The sequence below is a fragment of the Dermochelys coriacea genome, chromosome 1, assembly GCF_009764565.3.
Source record: "Dermochelys coriacea isolate rDerCor1 chromosome 1, rDerCor1.pri.v4, whole genome shotgun sequence".
Taxonomy (NCBI): Eukaryota; Metazoa; Chordata; order Testudines; family Dermochelyidae; genus Dermochelys; species Dermochelys coriacea.
In genome coordinates this window covers 326,741,272-326,759,685 of record NC_050068.2, presented here as the reverse complement: position 1 = coordinate 326,759,685, position 18,414 = coordinate 326,741,272, and the positions used below count along the sequence as shown (strand labels likewise).

Genomic DNA, 18,414 nt, shown 5'->3' with positions numbered 1-18,414 from the left:
GGTCAAGATTCACCAGCCAGATACTACAGAAAATTCTTTCCTGGGTAACTCAGATCCCATCCATCTAATATCCCATCTCAGGGGATTAGTCCTATTTACCCTGAATATTTAAAGATCAATTACTTACCAAAATCCCATTATCCCATCATACCATCTCCTCCATAAACTTATCGAGTAGAATCTTAAAACCAGGTAGATCTTTTGCCCCCACTGCTTCCCTTGGAAGGCTATTCCAAAACTTCTCTCCTCTGATGGTTCAAAACATTCGTCTGATTTCAGGTCTAAACTTCCTGGTGGCCAGTTTATACCCATTTGTTCTTGTGTCCACATTGGTGCTGAGCTGAAATAATTCCTCTCCCTCTCCTGTATTTATCCCTCTGATATATTTATAGAGAGCAATCATATCTCCCCTCAACCTTCTTTTAGTTAGGCTAAACAAGCCAAGCTCCTTGCGTCTCCTTTCATAAGACAAGTTTTCCATTCCTCGGATCATCCTAGTAGCCCTTCTCTGTACCTGCTCCAGTTTGAATTCATCCTTTTTAAACATGGGAGACCAGAACTGCACACAGTATTCTAGGTGAGGTCTCACCAGTGCCTTGTATAATGGTACTAAAACCTCCTTATCCCTACTGGAAATGCCTCTCCTGATGCATCCCAAAACCGCATTAGCTTTTTTCACAGCCATATCACACTGGCATAGTCATCCTATGATCAACCAATACTCCAAGGTCCTTCTCCTCTTCCGTTACTTCTAATTGATGCATCCCCAACTTATAACTAAAATTCTTGTCATTAATCCCTAAATGCATAACCTTACACTTCTCACTATTAAATTTCATCCTATTACTATTACTCCAGTGTTGTAAGTCTGCTTACAACACTCCTGCTAATACATCCCAGAATGATATTCGCTTCTTTTGAAACAGCGTTACACTGTTGACTCATATTTAGCTTGCAGTACACTATGACCCCCAGATCCTTTTCCGCAGTACTCCTTCCTAGGCAGTCTTTTCCCATTTTGTATGTGTGCAACTGATTGTTCCTTCCCAGGTAGGATACTTTGCATTTGTCCTTATTGAATTTCATCCTATTTACTTTCGACCATTTCTCCAGTTTGTCCAGATCATTTTGAATTATAATCCTATCCTCCAAAGCACTTGGAACTCCTCCCAGTTTGGTATCGTGCACAAACTTTAGAAGTGTACTCTCTATGCCACTATCTAAATCATTGATGAAGATATTGAACAGAACCGGATCCAGAACTAATCCGAGGGACCCCTCTTGTTATGCCCTTCCAGCATGACTGAACCACTAATAACTGCTCACTGGGAACGGTTTTCCAACCAGTTTTGCACCCAACTTATAGAAGCTCCATCTAGGTTGCATTTCCCTAGTTTGTTTATGAGAAGGTCATGTGAGACAGTATGAAAAGCTTTACTAAAGTCAAGATATGCAACATCTACAGCTTCCCCCCATCTATAAGAAAGGTATCAGGTTGGTTTGATATGATTTGTTTTTGACAAATCCATGCTGACTTTTACTTATCACCTCATTATCTTCTAGAGTTTGCGAATTGATTGCTTAATTATTTGCTCCATTATCTTTCCAGTTACAGAAGTTAAGCTGACTTGTCTGTAATTCCCTGGGTTGTCCTTATTTCTCTTTCAGGTCCTTCTGCATTAACACAAGATTTTGAATATTTCAGGAACAGTTTAAAAAATGGCTTCCACTTGAAATAAATATCTGTTTCCTCTATATCTTTCCCCATTCTTGTCTTCAAACTTTCTTCCAAACCACCCATTAAACTTGGAATAGTCCCCTCCCCTCACACCAATCTGCTCTATCTCCTTCAAAATGCCTCCTTAAAATAGCTTCTTCCATGAAGCTTTCAACAGTGAATACTTCTCAATTTTTACCACCTCTAACTCATACCGGCACACCACATACTGCTTTTGTCAGTTTTATCTGCATCTCAACTATACTGTAAGCTCCCTGGAACGGGAGCCAAGTTCTCTTGTTTCTTTATAAAATGGATAGGCGCACTCTTGGTATTATATAGAAATAAAAATAAATACTTTTTGAAGGATTTTTAAAAGCTTATTTTTACAAAATCCAATTTTGGAACAAAATTTGATCTGCCAGGATCCCTCTGAGGATTCACATTAGCACTATTTTGTCAAAAATGTTTGTGGAACCAGCAGCCAAGAACTGTGGCAGGGATTTGGGAAGGAAAGAAACAACAATAAAAATTGGAAAATGCAACTGGTGGTACTCTATCCTCTGTTCAGGAATGCAAAACAGGAAGTTTTTCTTTCTGGTGAACAAGTAACATCTGTGGGAGTTTTGAAAACTGCACTACATCTGTCAGAAGCTAAATACACACAAAACTTGGTAAGAAAAACTAGACCATGTTTCTGATCCCCCCCATAAAGACTAGTGGGATGACTGGTCAGAAAATATACAGAACAGATAATAAGGACTGTTGAGCAGGGATAGCAGATAAAGAGGAGCTATAGACCAATTAGCCTGACATCAATCGGGGCAAAATAATAGGACAGTTATTCAGGACACTGTCAACAAAGAATTAAAAGCTGAAAATATAGCTAATGCCAGTCAGCACTGTTTCGTGGAAAGTAGGTCTTGTCAAACAAACCTCTTTATTTTTGACAGAATTACAGAACTGGGAGATAAAAGCAACGTGTTGATATAGTATGCTTGGATTTCTCGAAGGCATTTGACTTAGTCTCATATGATATTTTAAATTTTAAAAACTTCCCTTATATGAAATTAACATTGTTAACGGTAGATGAATTAAAAACTGGCAAACAGATCTGCAGATGTATATGTTAATGGGAAAATATCTATAAGCAAGGCCATTTCTAAAGGTCCTCCAGTGAGCAGTTCTTGTTCCAATGCTATTTTCAACGCAATCTAGATGCTCATATAAAATCTTTGCTGACAAAGTCTGCAGATGACAAAGATTGGTGGAGTACTATATAATGAAAACAGGTATGACAGGGTGTACCGGGCCTTTGTCGCTCCCTACAGGAGGCCCCACGATACTACTAGATCACCCAGCCCCAAGAAGCACCAAAGTGATAGGAAAGGAACAGGAAAGGTGGGTCCTCCAGGCCTGCCTAGAAAGGTCTTACGGAAGCAGCCAATCAGAACCCAGCAGGCTCAGATAAAAGGAGTTGCAAAGCCTTAGCAAGTCAGTTCCTGACTGGGATCAGAGGGGTGAGGCAAGGCAGGGTGCTCCCCCCTCCACTCTGGCCAAAGGAGCTCTAGGGATAACCAAAGTTTGTTTCTGCCTGCATTTGCTTAAAGCTGGATTTTCAGTGAGAGAGAGGACCCAAGATCTTTAACCCTGAATAAAGATGAAGTTAAAAGGGACTAGGTAGGAAGAAGCACAGGGAAGCAGCAGCAACAAACTGAAAACAATCAGTGACTAAATGCTGTTTAAGAGTCTCTGGGTTGGAACCTGGAGTAGTGGGCAGGCCTGGGTTCCCCTCCTGGCCACAGTGGCATAAACCCCAAGAAGGGGACAGAGCTTATTTGAGAGCTCAAACAAAGGGCTGAATTTAAAAGGCCCAGAGCTGGGCTGAAGACCGTAGAAGGGCAGCAGGACTGTTCCTTTATCAGACTCTTTACTAACCTGGAAGAGGTTCATTTGGACTTTGACTTGGCTTAGGCTGACCAGACAGCAAATGCGAAAAATCAGGACGGGGTGGGGGGGGGGGGTAACAGGAGCCTATATAAGAAAAAGACCCACAAATCAGGACTGTCCCTATAAAATTAGGACGCCTGGTCACCCTAACTTGGCTGAAGGGTCAAGCCATGGAAGACCCACCAAGGTCAACTGGCAGCCTGCAGCAGGTGCAAGGGGTGATAAAAGCACTGAAGTACCACACCCAGCCCATAGGAAGCACTCAAGAGGTGAGTGCGCCCCCCACCCTCAATTACATCAGATTACTGTTACAGTATCATTTGGATTACCTAGTTTAATGGTCACAATCTAATAAAATGCTGTAGCAAAAAGGGCTAATGTTCCCCTTTTCATACATCCAAGGGTAAGACTAAAATCAAATAGGGAAACAATCTTAACTCTGTACAATATATTTGTAAGATCACTACTAGAACACTGTGTTCAGCTGTGGTCTACTCTTCACGAACAATGTAGAAATACTGGAGAGAGTTCAAAGGAGGACCACAAAAAATGAACCAAGGACTGAAAGACAAGCCTTACAATCTGAGGCTTAAGCAGCTCAAACTATTCAGTTTATCAAAGAGAAGGCTGAGAGGTGACTTGATCACTGTGCATAGACACTTAAAAATGGAAAAGTTCTGATAGTGAGGGCTCTTCAACCTTGCTGACAAAGACATAACAGGATCCAATGGCAGAAAGTTGAAGTTAAACAAATTCAACCTTGAAATAAGATGCAATGTCCTAACAGTGAAGGTAGCTAAGTATCACAGCATCTTACCAGGGAGGTGGTGGACTCATCATTAAGGCTACGTTTTAATCACGGACAGGAGACAGGCAGTAAACAAAAATTCAGGGGCTGGCGGGGCCGGCAGGCTCCCTACCTAGCTCCATGCCTCCCCTTCCAGCAGCAGCAGAGTTTGGGTGTGGGAGGGGCAAGGGGTTGTGGTCCGTGATGGGGTGAGGTGGGCTCTGGGCAGCGCTTACCTGGGGGTCTCCCCGGAAGCAGTGACATCCCCCTCATTCAGCTGCTAGGCAGAGACGTGGCCAGGCAGCTCTGCATGCTGCCTCCACCTGCAGGCCCCACCCCTGCAGCTCCCATTGGCTACGGTTCCCAGGCAATGGGAGCTGCAAAGCCAGCACTCTGGGCGGAGGCAGCGTGCAGTGCTTCCTGGCCACGCTTCCACCCAGCTGCTGAGCGAGGGGGATGTTGCCATTTCAGGGGAGCCCTCAGGTAAGCACCACCTAGAGCCCGCCTCACAATGCCCCTGCCCCCTGCTCCCTCCCACACCCAAACTCTGCTGCTGGGGGGTGGACATGGTGGCCCAAAACTGCCCCAGCAGTGGCCAGTACACCTGGCGCAGGGGCTGCCTGTACTGCCCCTGAGCCAGGCGTACCGGCTGCTGCAGGAGTCATGGAAAGTCTTGGAATCTGTGACCTCCGTGACAAACCCGCAGCCTTACTCATCATTACTTGAAGTCTTTAAAACAAAATTACATATCTTTCCATAATACATACTTTAATCCATCTTCTCAGAAAAAAACGGGGGGGGGGGGGGGAGAAGGAGACGGGACAGGGTCAGGTTGGTCTTGGGGGTTGTCCCTACCGGTCCTTAGAGAGAGTCTACAAATCCCCTGTTCATTGGCCATGGAGAGAACAGGAAGCTATGCACTACCCTCGACATAACACTTTCAGCTCTGAACTGAGATAATTACCATACTCAAATATCATGCTTCAGGACTTCAGCTGCTCACCAGCAAGGGCCCTGGAGAAATTTTTTCTCAATGCACAATTGGCCAGATGTATTCTGGGTTGCTAGGGGTATTTTTGTTCTCCCCTTCTCCCCCACTTACTCTGAAGCATCAGGGATGTCCACAGCTGGAGGTGGGACACCAGACAGCATGGTGCACTGAGGTGGTATAGATAATCTTCTTAGTCCTTGGTTCGTGTCTCTTGTCCACATACTCAGAGTCCAGTTGATTGTCAGATTTAGGGTTGGAACGGAATTTCCCTCTGGTCAGATTGGCAGGCATTTGGGGGATTTTCTACCTTCCTCTGCAGCATGGAGTATGGATCATCTGGGCATAACCCACCTAATCAATTTCCTGCCATTGCTGGGGATCCTGATTGGTACCCTGCACGGATACAAAAATTTGGATCCGCATCCATGACAATTAACTTGTATCCGACCCACAATCCAGACCAGCACCCTATCCCACTGTTATAGCCCTGTGTGGATACAAATATTTGGATCCGCATCTGATCCGTAAAGATGGTAAACAATACAACCGTATCCGCAGATGCAGATATAAAGCAGATATCTGCAGATTTGCATGGCTCTACTAAGTGGTCCACAGCCCCTATTTAAACCCAGCACAGGAACAGGAAGTCAACCTTGCAACTAAGATCCACCTTGCCCTGGACTGTGTGCCTTGTACTCTCTTGCTCCTGCTCCCCGGCTTGACTTCCTGGTATCCCAACCTGGCCTGGCTCTGGCTATTGAGCTGTGATTCTGCTCTCAAGTTGATCTCCTGGTAACCTGACCCTGCCTGCCTCCTGACACTCGACTCTGTTTGCCCTCTGGCCTGTCTCAGACTTTGACTTCCTGGTATCTGACATGGCCTGATTTCCGACTCCTGCTTTGACCAGGTTCCAGTGGTGACAGGTGGCATCTCAGTCTCTACTGTTCTCTGCCAGTGGCCCACAATAGTTTAGCCTCCTCAGAACCAAAATGTTTTAGTCTAACCCAAGTTATTGGGCTCAACACAGATGTACATGGGTGAAATTTGATGGCCTGTAATATACAGGAGGTCAGACTAGATGTTCTTATAGTCCTATCTGTCTTTAAACTCTATGAAAACAAAGCAACAAGCAAATACAGTAAAACACAAGCCACCACAGACTAAGGATCAACCCCATCCTCAAAGCTGGGATAGGGAGTCTTGCCTTCCCCCATGCACCGTCCTATCCCTGTCACTTCAGCAGCCCTTCTTATAGCCCTTCTCCTGATCACATGTGCCAAGGGAAGCCAGAGAGTTAACCCCTCGTGCACTTCAAACTATGCGGAGCCCCGCCACCATAGTATGCTTATCTCCATCTTACAGATGGATCAACCGAAGAACAGAGAGAGTAAGTGACTCGAACAAGTTCAAACTTAGTGTCAGAGGTGTGAAAAGAACCCAGAACTCTTGCCTTGCAGTCCTTGCTCTTACTACACAATGCTTATTCTAATGTAGAGAACCCAGGTTCTTTCCCCTAACACACACCATAACAAAAAGCATTACTAAAACATGAAGTAAGAGCATGTAGTTCTAAACTCTGGTGAACTGAATTGCTATAAAATGCCACAGGAAGGCGTGCCGGGCGTAAAATGTATATTATTTAAGAGTTTAAATATTGATAGTAAAAAGTGAAGAAAATTGCTGAATAATAATCAAGGCAGCTTACAGAGTACAGACAATTTATATTCTGTTGAATAAAAGGACCTGAGGAATCATGAAGCCTCATTCTGAAGTACTTCAGGTGGTTTACAAGCATAGCCTCAAACAAACATTGTATCAACGTAGGATAGAATATACTCTGAAACTGTCAACCATACACCAATATATATGGCTGAGAAAGGGGAAGAGGAGTGGGGGGAGAGGGGAATGATTCTTTAAATGTTTTCCCAAACTTGCATCCCATCAGTTAAGCAATTGGAAAGCACAGAGACAGAACCATCAGCATCATGCCATTTTACTAATTCTCTGGGATTGACTTTGGGATCTCGCTATATGAGAGATCCCTAGTAGACACCTGTACACCCTTCCTTTCCTATCTTTTCATCATCCCAAATTCTACCATAATTTGCAGCGAGTACAAAGAATGTCAAATAACAGTCTTTTTGTGACAATTCTATCAGTTAACAGAAAACCACATTTTGCTTCCCACTAAACTCAAAATCTTCAATATCCTGAAGAACATTAGGTTGGTTTCTCGATCTACAGAAACCCTCAAGCACAAATATTGAGGAAAATTACCAGATACCACCTAGATCCCCCAATCTCAAACTCATACCAAGATGATGATCTTTCCAGGGTATCAGGCAACTCCTGAAGCCTCTAAATGTAGATCTATTCTAGGACTTGTCTTATATATACCCCTCAGCAGAATAACTTACTAAGAAGAGTACAAACCTATGCTGTCTAAAAAGATCTCTGGTAAATTAAGAGGAGTTGTCAACATTGCAACTGAATTCCTTTCATCTAGCAATCTCAAGGATTCTAAGGAGAACCTAAATAAAGCAAAGAATTTAATTCTAATTTAAAAGAATTTGCTGCCTTTACATATTGAAAGAATTTTTAACAGAGGTCTTTCCCTAGAGTGACAGTTTAGGATCATATATTTAAAGGATCCAAAATCCTGATTTGAATATCTATGGTCAGAAAGCACCTTTCCCACTACCATCATCTATTCTTCCACCCAGCCTCAACTGATGAAATATAGAATACCTAAACTGTAAGCTTTCTTGAAACCTAGTCCATGTCTTCGAATGTGTTTTGTACAGTCCTTAGCACAACTGGGCCCCAATTCTGACTAAACCTCTGGGGACCATCAGAACAGATGTATTAAACAATAATACTGTAGTACGCAGCTAGGACCAGAGTTAGCCAATATTTAGTCCCCAGCAGTACCTCAATGTTGCATGCTAAATCAGGACAGAATCCTAGAAAACATCAAGAAGCCAAAAGATTGTATTTCCAACTGATCCGGCATTTAACGTCAGAACATGGACAATCCAATCCTATGGTCAGCCTCGTCATCCCAAGGAGAACCCCCAATGGGAGTTTAAGTAATCAGAAACAGATGGCACAGATTATTCCTACACTTAACCTCATACTGATATAGAATAGTTCCATTTCTTGCCTTGTCTCAGGCCAATTCCCAGCTTTTACACACACCAAGCTCTAATGGAATAATTATGTCCACTGGAGACCCTCTGCCTTTGGAACAGGTTATTAGTCTATATACATTGGGGGCAAATGGAGGAAAGTTAGACATAATGGGAACTGTGGAACATATATGCAATCCCTCCGCTGACTGGCTATGCTTGATTTTGGGTTTTCTTCTTTGGTATGTTTAGTTTCTAAACTCTTCCCAAACATTTTTCCGAAAAAAGATGGAGTAGGCGGAGAAAAAGAAATATTTTAAAATGTTAGAGGCAAGTTTCATTCCTGGAGATTGGGACCAAAAGAAATTAAGATACAATCTCCATCCTGATACAAATCAAACCAATTTGTTTGATCTTCTCACTGCTCCACTTTCTGATGCATTTTTTTCGCTCTTTCCCCTGGGTTTTTTTTCCCCCACTCCACTCAAGTTTATATTCTACGATCCTCTTTTGATAACATCCTCTATCTTCCTATCACTTTCCTTCCTTCGCTTCCAACAAGAACAGAATCTTTTCTAATGGAATCATCACTCATTTTATGCACAGCGCAGACGTTAAGAGTAAAACTGACTAGACCTTCCATGAATTTTACTCTAGTGCTACTGTGGTCCTGTTCTGAGCGAAAATGCTGGATACTTGTAATCCTGAACCCAATTTAATCCTTCCCCGATACCTATCTCCCCACTCTATCCTTTCAGCACTCCAGTTCCAAATGTAGTCACCAAGTCTGAGCCCAGAGACTGGGTGTGTGTTGCTGATCCAGACAAACCCAGACTTTAACATAAATACATAGATTATAACTTGTTTTGCTATAATGAATTTTATACTCAGCTATCCTGTTGCTCAGCGATAAATTGGAAACTGGTAGCGAAGAGACAAAGTAAGACAGACACAGCAGTCATCAGGTTCAAACTGGAACATTAAAATCTGTTGAACTGGCAAAGTGTAAATTGACTATGACAACAAGCTTAACCTTTGACCTTTTCACTTTGTATGGAGTTCCACTGAATCTAAACTTCTATCTGGAGAGCCACCAGATATAGACTGAAACACCTTGAACCAAATTCATCCCTGGTGCAAAGTCAGTAAAGTTAAATCAGGATGTCTTGATCCCATACAGCCAATAATTGCTTACATAAGACCATAAGAACGGCCATACTTGGTCAGACCAAGAGTCCATCTAGCCCAGTATCCTGTCTTCCGACAGCAGCCAATGCCAGGTGCCCCAGAGGGAATGAAGAGGTAATCATCAAGTGAGCCATTCCCTGTCAGCCATTCCCAGCTTCTGGCCATGCTTCTGCTTAACAAATCTCAATACACATACAGTGTAGCAAAGCACAAATCTCTTTCTATGTTAAAGATTTATGTACATAAGAAAATACACTCCTATTTTACACATCATGTGAATTCACATAAGAAAAAGAGTAAATGAAAATATTTGATGTACATAACATATTTAAAATCAATTACAGGTTATTATGGAAATGGTGATCTTTTAGCATCAACTTCATGGTCACATAATTACAGCTTAGTGAATATTTCACAACAAATAAGTGATCCAATGATTTTGCCTCATATTGTACATAGATTATCCACAAGCAAATCCTCATTTCCTCAGATTTGTTAGTCAATTCTAAGTATAAATTCCAACCAGTGCTCCAAGTCTTTGATAGTCACTATTTGAGCTACATTGATTAGTTGTGATTTGTCAGATAACTCACATGATACTGCTTCCTGATTAGATGAGTAATCAAGCTTTTCTGGCACAAATAATTATCCATGCAAATTTCATTTTCCTGTGAATACTTGAGCATGTAGCTTGGAAATCCATTTTCCACAAACATACTTACCAGTAAAACACAAACGCTTTCACAAAAAGTAAACATAAAGGGGACATGATCATGGCCAAAGCAAGTTCATTTGCAAATATGAGCAAATATTCATGATTTTTCCCCTCCTCACTATTCTCTCAATATACAAATAATAAAACAAGGGGCAGTACACAATGCAGTCTTTTGTAAGTCTCCAGTTTTTATTTGTTTTTTTTTAAAACATGGCCTCATTGCACCTTTACCACTACAGAAATTACATAATAGGTCCAGATTGTTAGACTCTTACTCTCAAGGGTGAGCACTTACTCCCACAAGTAGCTCCACTGACCTGAATGGAACTATTTTATGTAACTGCTTACCACTGAAAGAGGGATGTAAACTGGGCCATATTGAGTGAGGTAGCAGTCTTTAATGGTGTACTATCACACCACCAACAAATGATCCATCATGGATTATGGACCTTTCAAATATTCTTTCCTCATCTATCTCATGTGTGCAAATGGGAATACAAACCCTACTAGTTTTTATATGGTTTTATTTTTTTCTCATTGATAAGAGGAACTTAGTCAACATCTGATGAGTGCTTTATGGAGTAAAATCTAAGTAGCTAAGCAATCCCCTGCTAAGCAACTATTTCAATTACTTAAAATGTAAATATTTTAAAATGTACATTTGGTATTTATCATAATGACAAAAGCCATATACTACAAAAAAGCAAATTTGATAAACTAGGATTTCTGGATTTTTTCAGCATTTAAAAATAAATTTACTATCATTCATTAAATATTATCATAACTCACATGAAGTCTCAGATTTTTGTAAAGTCCTGTTTACAACTAGGGCCCTACCAAAGTCACAGCCATGAAAAATGCACCATGCATCATGAAATCTGGTCTCCCTCTGTGAATACTGGTGTTTAGTGCGCGTTTACCCTATACTATATAGATTTCATGGGAGAGACCATTGTTTATCATATGGGGGGGGCTGACCCAAAAGGGAGTTTGGGTGGGGGGGGGGTCGCAAAGTTATTTTGGGGGGGGGTCATGGTATTGCCACCCTTACTTCTGCACTGCCTTCACAGCTGGGCAGCTGGAGAGCAGCAGATGTTGGCCAGGCACCCAGCTCTGAGGGAAGCACCACCAGCAGCAGTGCAGAAATAAGGATAGCAACACCATACCATATCATACTACCCTTACTTCTGAGCTGCTGCCTTCAGAGCTGGGCAGCCAGAGAGTGGTGGCTGCTGGCTAAGGACCCAGCTCTGCAGGCAGCAGCTCAGAAGGGTGGCAATATCATACCATGCCATCCTTACTTCTGCATTGCTGCTGGCAGCGGCTATGCCTTCAGAGCTGGGCTCCAGGCCAGCAGCCGCCGCTCTCCAGCTGCCCACTTCTGAAGTCAATGTTGCCCCCGCAGTGCAGTAGTAAGGGTAGCAGTACCGCAACCATCCCACCCCCAACAATAACCTTCGGCCCCCCCACAACTCATTCTTGGGTCATGATCCCTACAATTACAACACTGTAAGATTTCAGATTTAAATTGCTGAAATCATTAAATTTGCTATATTTAAAATCCTACGACCGTGAAATTGACCAAAATAGACCATGAATTTGGTAGGGCCCTATTTATAACCTAATTTTATACCTTGGTAGTCTGTGATATAAGGAAGTTAACTGAATTATATGACATCACAAAGAAAATCAAGTTGGGTTTGAACTGAAGATCTTCCAGGTCCATAAGCCTTGGCCATAACAAAAACACTGTCATACCATGCAATAGCTGTTGCATATGTGAGATCAGAATACATCACAAGTATTGCTGCAAATACATGGGCAATGAGTTCTGTACATCTGACTTGAGCGCTCAGATTTTTCCCACCTTTAGCAAGTGGAGTGAAGGCTCATTCATGATTTACAAAGGGTACTCAGACAAAATGATGGCTATGATATAACAATTTACATTAACAGACTGATTAAATGAGTAAGATAAAAATATTTCAACTCACACGAATTTAGTCAAGTGGATTAAAAGTCCTGCAAGTTGCTACCTGAAAGCAGTAACAGATTTCTGAAGTACGGTAAATGCAAATTTACATTAATAACCATCTGATTTGAAATACAGAATAAGTTATAAGGTTTGTCTGGAAAAGAAACATTGTCTTTAGTTGTCATTTAAGTTGTCAACAATGTTGCCAATGTCACAGAATTAACATTAATGTCAATGTGATAAAAATCTAGTAAACATAATTCTGTAACATATGTACTCTAAAGATACACATTGTTACAATTAGGGCTGTTGATTAATCGCAGTTACCTCACGCGATTAACTCAAAAAAATTAATCGCAATTTAAAAAATTAATCGTGATTAATTGCAGTTTTAAATCGCACTGTTAAACAACAGAATACCAATTAAAATGTATTAAATATTTGGGATTTTCTTCTACATTTTCACATATTGTATTCTGTGTTGTAACTGAAATCAAAGTGTATATTATTTTTTATTACAAATATTTGCACTGTAAAAGTGATAAAAGAAATAGTATTTTTCAATTCATCTCATACAAGTACTGTATTGCAATCTCTTTATCATGAAAGTGCAACTTACAAATGTAGATTTTTTTTTGGTTACATAACTACACTCAAAAACAAAACAATGCAGACTCTAAATTTTTACAAGTCCACTCAGTCCTACTTCTTGTTCAGTCAATTGCTAAGATAAACAAGTTTGTTTACATTTGCAGGAGATAAAGCTGCCTGCTTCTTGTTTACAATGTCACCTAAAAGTGAGAACAGGCATTCGCCTGGCACTTTTGTAGCCTGCACTGCAAGGTACTTTTGCGCCAGATATGCTAAACATTCGTATGCTCCTTCATGCTTTGGCCACCATTCCAGAGAACATACTTCCATGCTGATGACACTTGTTAAAAAAAATGCGTTAATTAAGTTTGTGACTGAACTCCTTGCGGGAGAACTGTATGTCCCCTGCTGTTTTATCTGCATTCTGCCATATATATCATGTTATAGTAGTCTTGGATGATGACTCAGCACATATTGTTCATTTTAAGAACACCTTCACTGCAGATTTCACAAAACGCAAAGAAGGTAACAATGTGAGATTTGTAAAGATAGCTACAACACTCGACCCAAGGTTTAAGAATCTGAAGTGTCTTTCAAAATCTGATAGGGATGAGGTGTGGAGCATGCTTTCAGAAGTCTTAAAAGAGCAACATTCTGATACAGAAACTAGAGAACCCAAATCACCAAAAAAGAAAATCAACCCTCTGCTGGTGGGATCTGACTCGAATGATGAAAATGAACATGCATTGGTCTGCACTGCTTTGGATTGTTATTGAACAGAACCCAACATCAATGGAAGCATGTCCACTGAAATGGTGACTGAAGCATGAAGGGACATATGAATCTTTAGCGCATCTAGCACGTAAATATCTTGCAATGCCAGCTACAACAGGCCATGCGAACACCTGTTTTCACTTTCAGGTGACATTGTAAACAATAAGTGGACAGCATTATCTCCTGCAAATGTAACAAATTTGTTTGTCTGAGCGGCTGGCTGAACAAGAAGTCGGACTGAGTAGACTTGTAGGCTCTAACGTTTTACATTACATTCAAAAATAAAGCAGGTTTTTTTGTACATAATTCTACATTTGTAAGTTCAACTTTCATGATAAAGAGATTGTACCACAGTACCTGTATTAGGTGAATTGAAAAATACTATTTCTTTTGTTTTTTTTACAGTGCAAATACTTGTAATCAAAAACAAATATAAAATGAGCACTGTACACTTTGTATTCTGTGTTGTAATTGAAATCAATATATTTGAAAGTGTAGAAAACATCCAAAAATATTTAAATAAATAGTATTCTATTATCATTTAACAGTGCAATTAATCACAAATTAATTTTTTTTAATCGCTTGACAGCCTAGTTACAATACTTGAGTAGCCCTTATTAATAATCTGAGCTCTCTCAATGCTAGTATGTTATGCAAATTTCACTACTGTGGGCATGCTTCTTATGAACCAATTTCACATCAAGTGTATTTTTTGGTGGTGATCAGGCTATAAGTTTATAAAACCTTATTCATACTGTAACAAACTAAAATAATTTCTTCAGTATAGAGTCACCCTCAAAATCTGCCAAATACTAATTCACTAATTTCATTATACCATAGTCAAGTGTTATTTTAGCAAATCCTGTCACAAACAAATCTGTCAATCTGAGTGCCTGCAGCCACACTAAAGTTGTTTCTTTTACCAATTTGCAGGCTTCTTGGCATATTTGGAAATGCCAGTACATTGAAATTTACTTGCGTGTTCACATTCATAGCACCTGGAAACTTGATATTTCAAACTGCAGTCTTATGCCCAGTATTTCTCAAACAACTCGTTGGATTTGATTTCAGGTTATATACATTCGTTGGCCTTAATAAAATGTAATACTGTGAATTATCCATTTAGCCATCTGTAACCACGTTCACCACATGACCATCTGAGACCACAATGCAACTTGAGCTTATATGAACTGATTTGAATATTACCACAAACCAATTTTTTCAGCAAGAGTGAAAAACAGCCTATACTGTTGTCTTTGCAGTTGCTAATAACTTTTATAATTAAGCTGTTTGAAGTTGGTACCCAGATGTACGCATGTGTGTATTTTCATACCGAAATGAAGGGAGTGTCGTACCAAAAAGAACAGAGACTTTTAGAAAGAAATCCAATAGAAAGTGTCACATGATCCTTTGACTTAAAATTGTCTTTTATCCTTTAACATGTATCATTTATGCACACACCCGTTATATTTATACTTTAAAAGAAGTTGACACATAATGACAATCGCTTGTATGTACTCAAGCCTGATAAGCATTCTTCATGGTTACCCAGCACAACAATTCACATGATATTATGATACCTTGTTAAGACCATACCACACTCACTCAAAACCACTACGACACAGACAGGTAAAAGTGTGCCAGTGGTTTGCACTTACCTTCTTTATTAAGCCTCATAACCTCCCTGCTTTTTCCACCCTCTTTTCCAGTCTCTTCTAGATCTACACCTGCAAAAGAGAAGAAAAGTCAAGAGAGAGTCAAAGGAGATGTGTTTATTGGGGAGGGGAAGGAGTTAACAGTGCTTATACGTTTAACAGTAAAAACCCAACTATCACGGTCACAGCACCTGCCATGGAGTACCCGTGCCGGCCTCCCCAGGCAACAGCGTCCTCCTGCCCCCTTCCAATGCAAGCGCATCTGCTCTTCCACCACTCTCCCCCATGCAACAGCAACCTCCTGCCCCCAGCCCACTCCGAGCAACAGCATCCTCCTGCCTCCCCAACCCCCCGCCCATGCAACGGCATCCTCCAGCCTCCCAAGCAAGAGCATCCTCCTCCTGCCCCTCACCCCATGCAGCTGGCCCAGCAGAGGTACCCAATACAGCGCCGGCAGCAGACACCGCGTACCCAGCACCTCCCCACACGCATGGGGACGAAGGGCTGTGCAGTGGGCGTGTGGGGGAGAAGGCAGCCCCTAGTGCGGCGGGGGTGGGGGGGGGGGGACAGCAGAGCCTCGGGCCTCCCCGCTGCCCCCATCACCCCGGGCGGCGAGCCCCGTCCCCCTCCTCCATGTGTGTGTCCAGGGGGAGGGGAGCAGCATGGGGAGCCCCGGGCAGGGCTCCGTGGCTGGTGGTGCCCTTACTGTGCGGGGGGGCGGCGCAGTACGCGTGCGAGGGGGCGGCCTCCCGGACCCAGGCGGCCCAGGGCTGGCCCAGGAACGCCTCGGGACTGGGCACGGGCCGCTCCAGGGCCGCCATGGCGCCGCTCCTGCTCCTGCCTCTGCCTTCTTGTTGCTTTTCCCGTTTCCTTCGGCACCAGCAGCGAGCGAGCGAGCGAGGCAGCCACGGGATTCGAGAACGCCGCACGTCATCCTCGGGACGTTCCGCCGCCCACACGGGGGTAGTGTCAGCCCCTGCTCCCTATCAGATCGGGCTCCCCGCCTCGCACCGCGCATGCCCGGCGCAGCCGAGCCTGCGCTCTGGCCGCGGCGAAGCCTCTGCCTCTGCCTCTGCCCGGAGTCTGCCTGAGCCGGAGGGGGCATTGGGGAGGGGGACGCGCGAGGCAGCCGCGGGAGCGGGGCGCGGGGCAGGAGGGGCGCCGGCGTGGAAGGGCCACGTGCAGCCCAGGGGCGGGGGAAGCCGGAGGCCCCGGGGGGGCTGCTGGGTTCGGGCGCCAGGGGCTGCGTGGGTGAACGGCGGGCTGCAGGGGGCCCGTGCCGTCCCCTCGTTTGTCGGCGCTGGGGGGAGGGTGGTCTGCAAAGGGCAAGCCTGGAAATCAGGCACAGCGGGGTGACCGACACACAGCACTGGGGAGAAGGCTCAGGAGACACGGCTGAGAGGCATGACCAGGCAGGGAGCAGGAGGCTTTCTTAAATAAAGCGCCCAAAGCAATGCCCTCCCGCCTGAGTATCTGCTGTAACAAGGCTCAGAAACGTGCTCAAGTGACACATCGCTCAACCTGGACGTGGCAAAGGATTCAGGTCCCCACGGCCGTGTCTTCACTGAGTTTTTCCCAGCAAACTTCCCCTCCGGCTCTGAGCATCTAGCGCCAGGGGTTAGAGCTGCAGCAATGTTGGGACAATGGCTGAATGTGCCCAGTGAAGATGCAGTCTACAGGGAAAACATAAAACATGCATTCATGTTTTCTGTAAACTGTGTTAATGTGTTTAATAAATGCATGTGAAAAACACTGTTTAGTGACTACAAGTGTCGTATTGGCATCTCCGAATGGCAGCCATCTACTACTGCACAAAAACTTTGGATTTCAATTAATAGGGGGTGGGAGGGTGCTGAGGACTTTTAATCACATAGCTTCTCATAGACCAAACTATAACAATACTACTATCACCACTCTTTTGGTGTCTGTAAGTTCTAGGCAGCGCTAAGTTTGAATTCATGCCTCTTATATTTTTGTTGTTTTTGAATTTATTGTTTTTACGTCTTGTCTACACTACACAGCTTTGCTAAGAAAAGTCAACTTTTGTTGACAAAACAGTGGAGTTGTACACACTACGATGCTCCTCCCGCTGATTTAACTCTCCTGCTACGCCAAAAAATAAAATGACCTGAACAAGAGGCGTAAAACTTTTTGTGACAAACTTAGATCAACACAGTGTCAGTGTAGATACTGGGCTTGCTTCTGTCGCCCTAATTAGCCTCCAGGAGGTGTCCCACAATGCCCATCATGACCACTTGACGTGACCATGTCAGCACTTGAACTCCATTGCCCTGGATGTACACAGGCATTCCCCCCTCCCCTGTTTAAAGACCGAGAAATTTTTGAAATTCTTCATTTGCTCAGCATGGACAGTTCATACAGCATCTTCCCAGCTGACCATGCCAGCTTTCTGCAGTAGATGCACTCCTGCCTGGAATACACTGGAGCTGTTGGATTTGCTGGGTCTGTGGGGAGGGGAGGCTGTGCAGTTGCAGCTTCGCTCCAGCTGTAGGAACTTTGATACCTACAGGCAGATTGCTAGTGGCATGCAGGAGAAGGGGCACAAAAGGAACATGCAGCAGTCCCATGCTAAGATCAAGGAGCTGAGGCAGGTGTACCAGAAGGCAAGGGAGGCCAACTGTTGCTCTGGTGCGGCACTGAAGACATGTTGCTTTCTCAAGGAGCTGCACGCCATCTTCGGTGGCAAGGTCACCTCGACCATCAAGAGCCCTGTGGATACATAGGGGGGATTAGAAGCAGTGGTCAGCAGAGTCAATGCTGAGGACAAAGTAATAGATGAGGAAGTGGAGTTGGAGAAGGATGTGGAACACAGGACAGTCAGTCCCAGTGCTGAGGCTCTGGCGTGCCTGAAGCAGGGGGCATACATTTTGCTTTGGTACTGCATGGTGAGAGGAGACTGAAGTCTCATTTACTTTGTAATAT

At 43.3% G+C, this 18,414-nt stretch overlaps 1 protein-coding gene across 5 annotated transcripts in view; it reads right to left on the bottom strand.

The window, feature by feature from the left end:
* Positions 1 to 16,531, bottom strand: part of ATXN7L1 (ataxin 7 like 1) — a 204,230-nt gene extending 187,699 nt beyond the window's left edge. For 2 of the 5 annotated variants that reach the window (XM_043497164.1, XM_038416771.2), the window contains exons 1-2: positions 16,178 to 16,446; positions 15,475 to 15,543 (exon numbers count right to left, since the gene is read on the bottom strand). In XM_043497164.1, coding sequence (XP_043353099.1) covers positions 15,475 to 15,543; positions 16,178 to 16,292 — 184 coding nt within the window. In that variant the 5' untranslated portion in view covers positions 16,293 to 16,446. Of the gene's footprint in view, positions 1 to 15,474; positions 15,544 to 16,177 lie in introns of those variants that run through there. The other 3 variants (XM_038416750.2, XM_038416777.2, XM_043497170.1) reach the window with 3 other exon arrangements.
* Between the last annotated feature and the right edge of the window lie 1,883 nt (positions 16,532 to 18,414).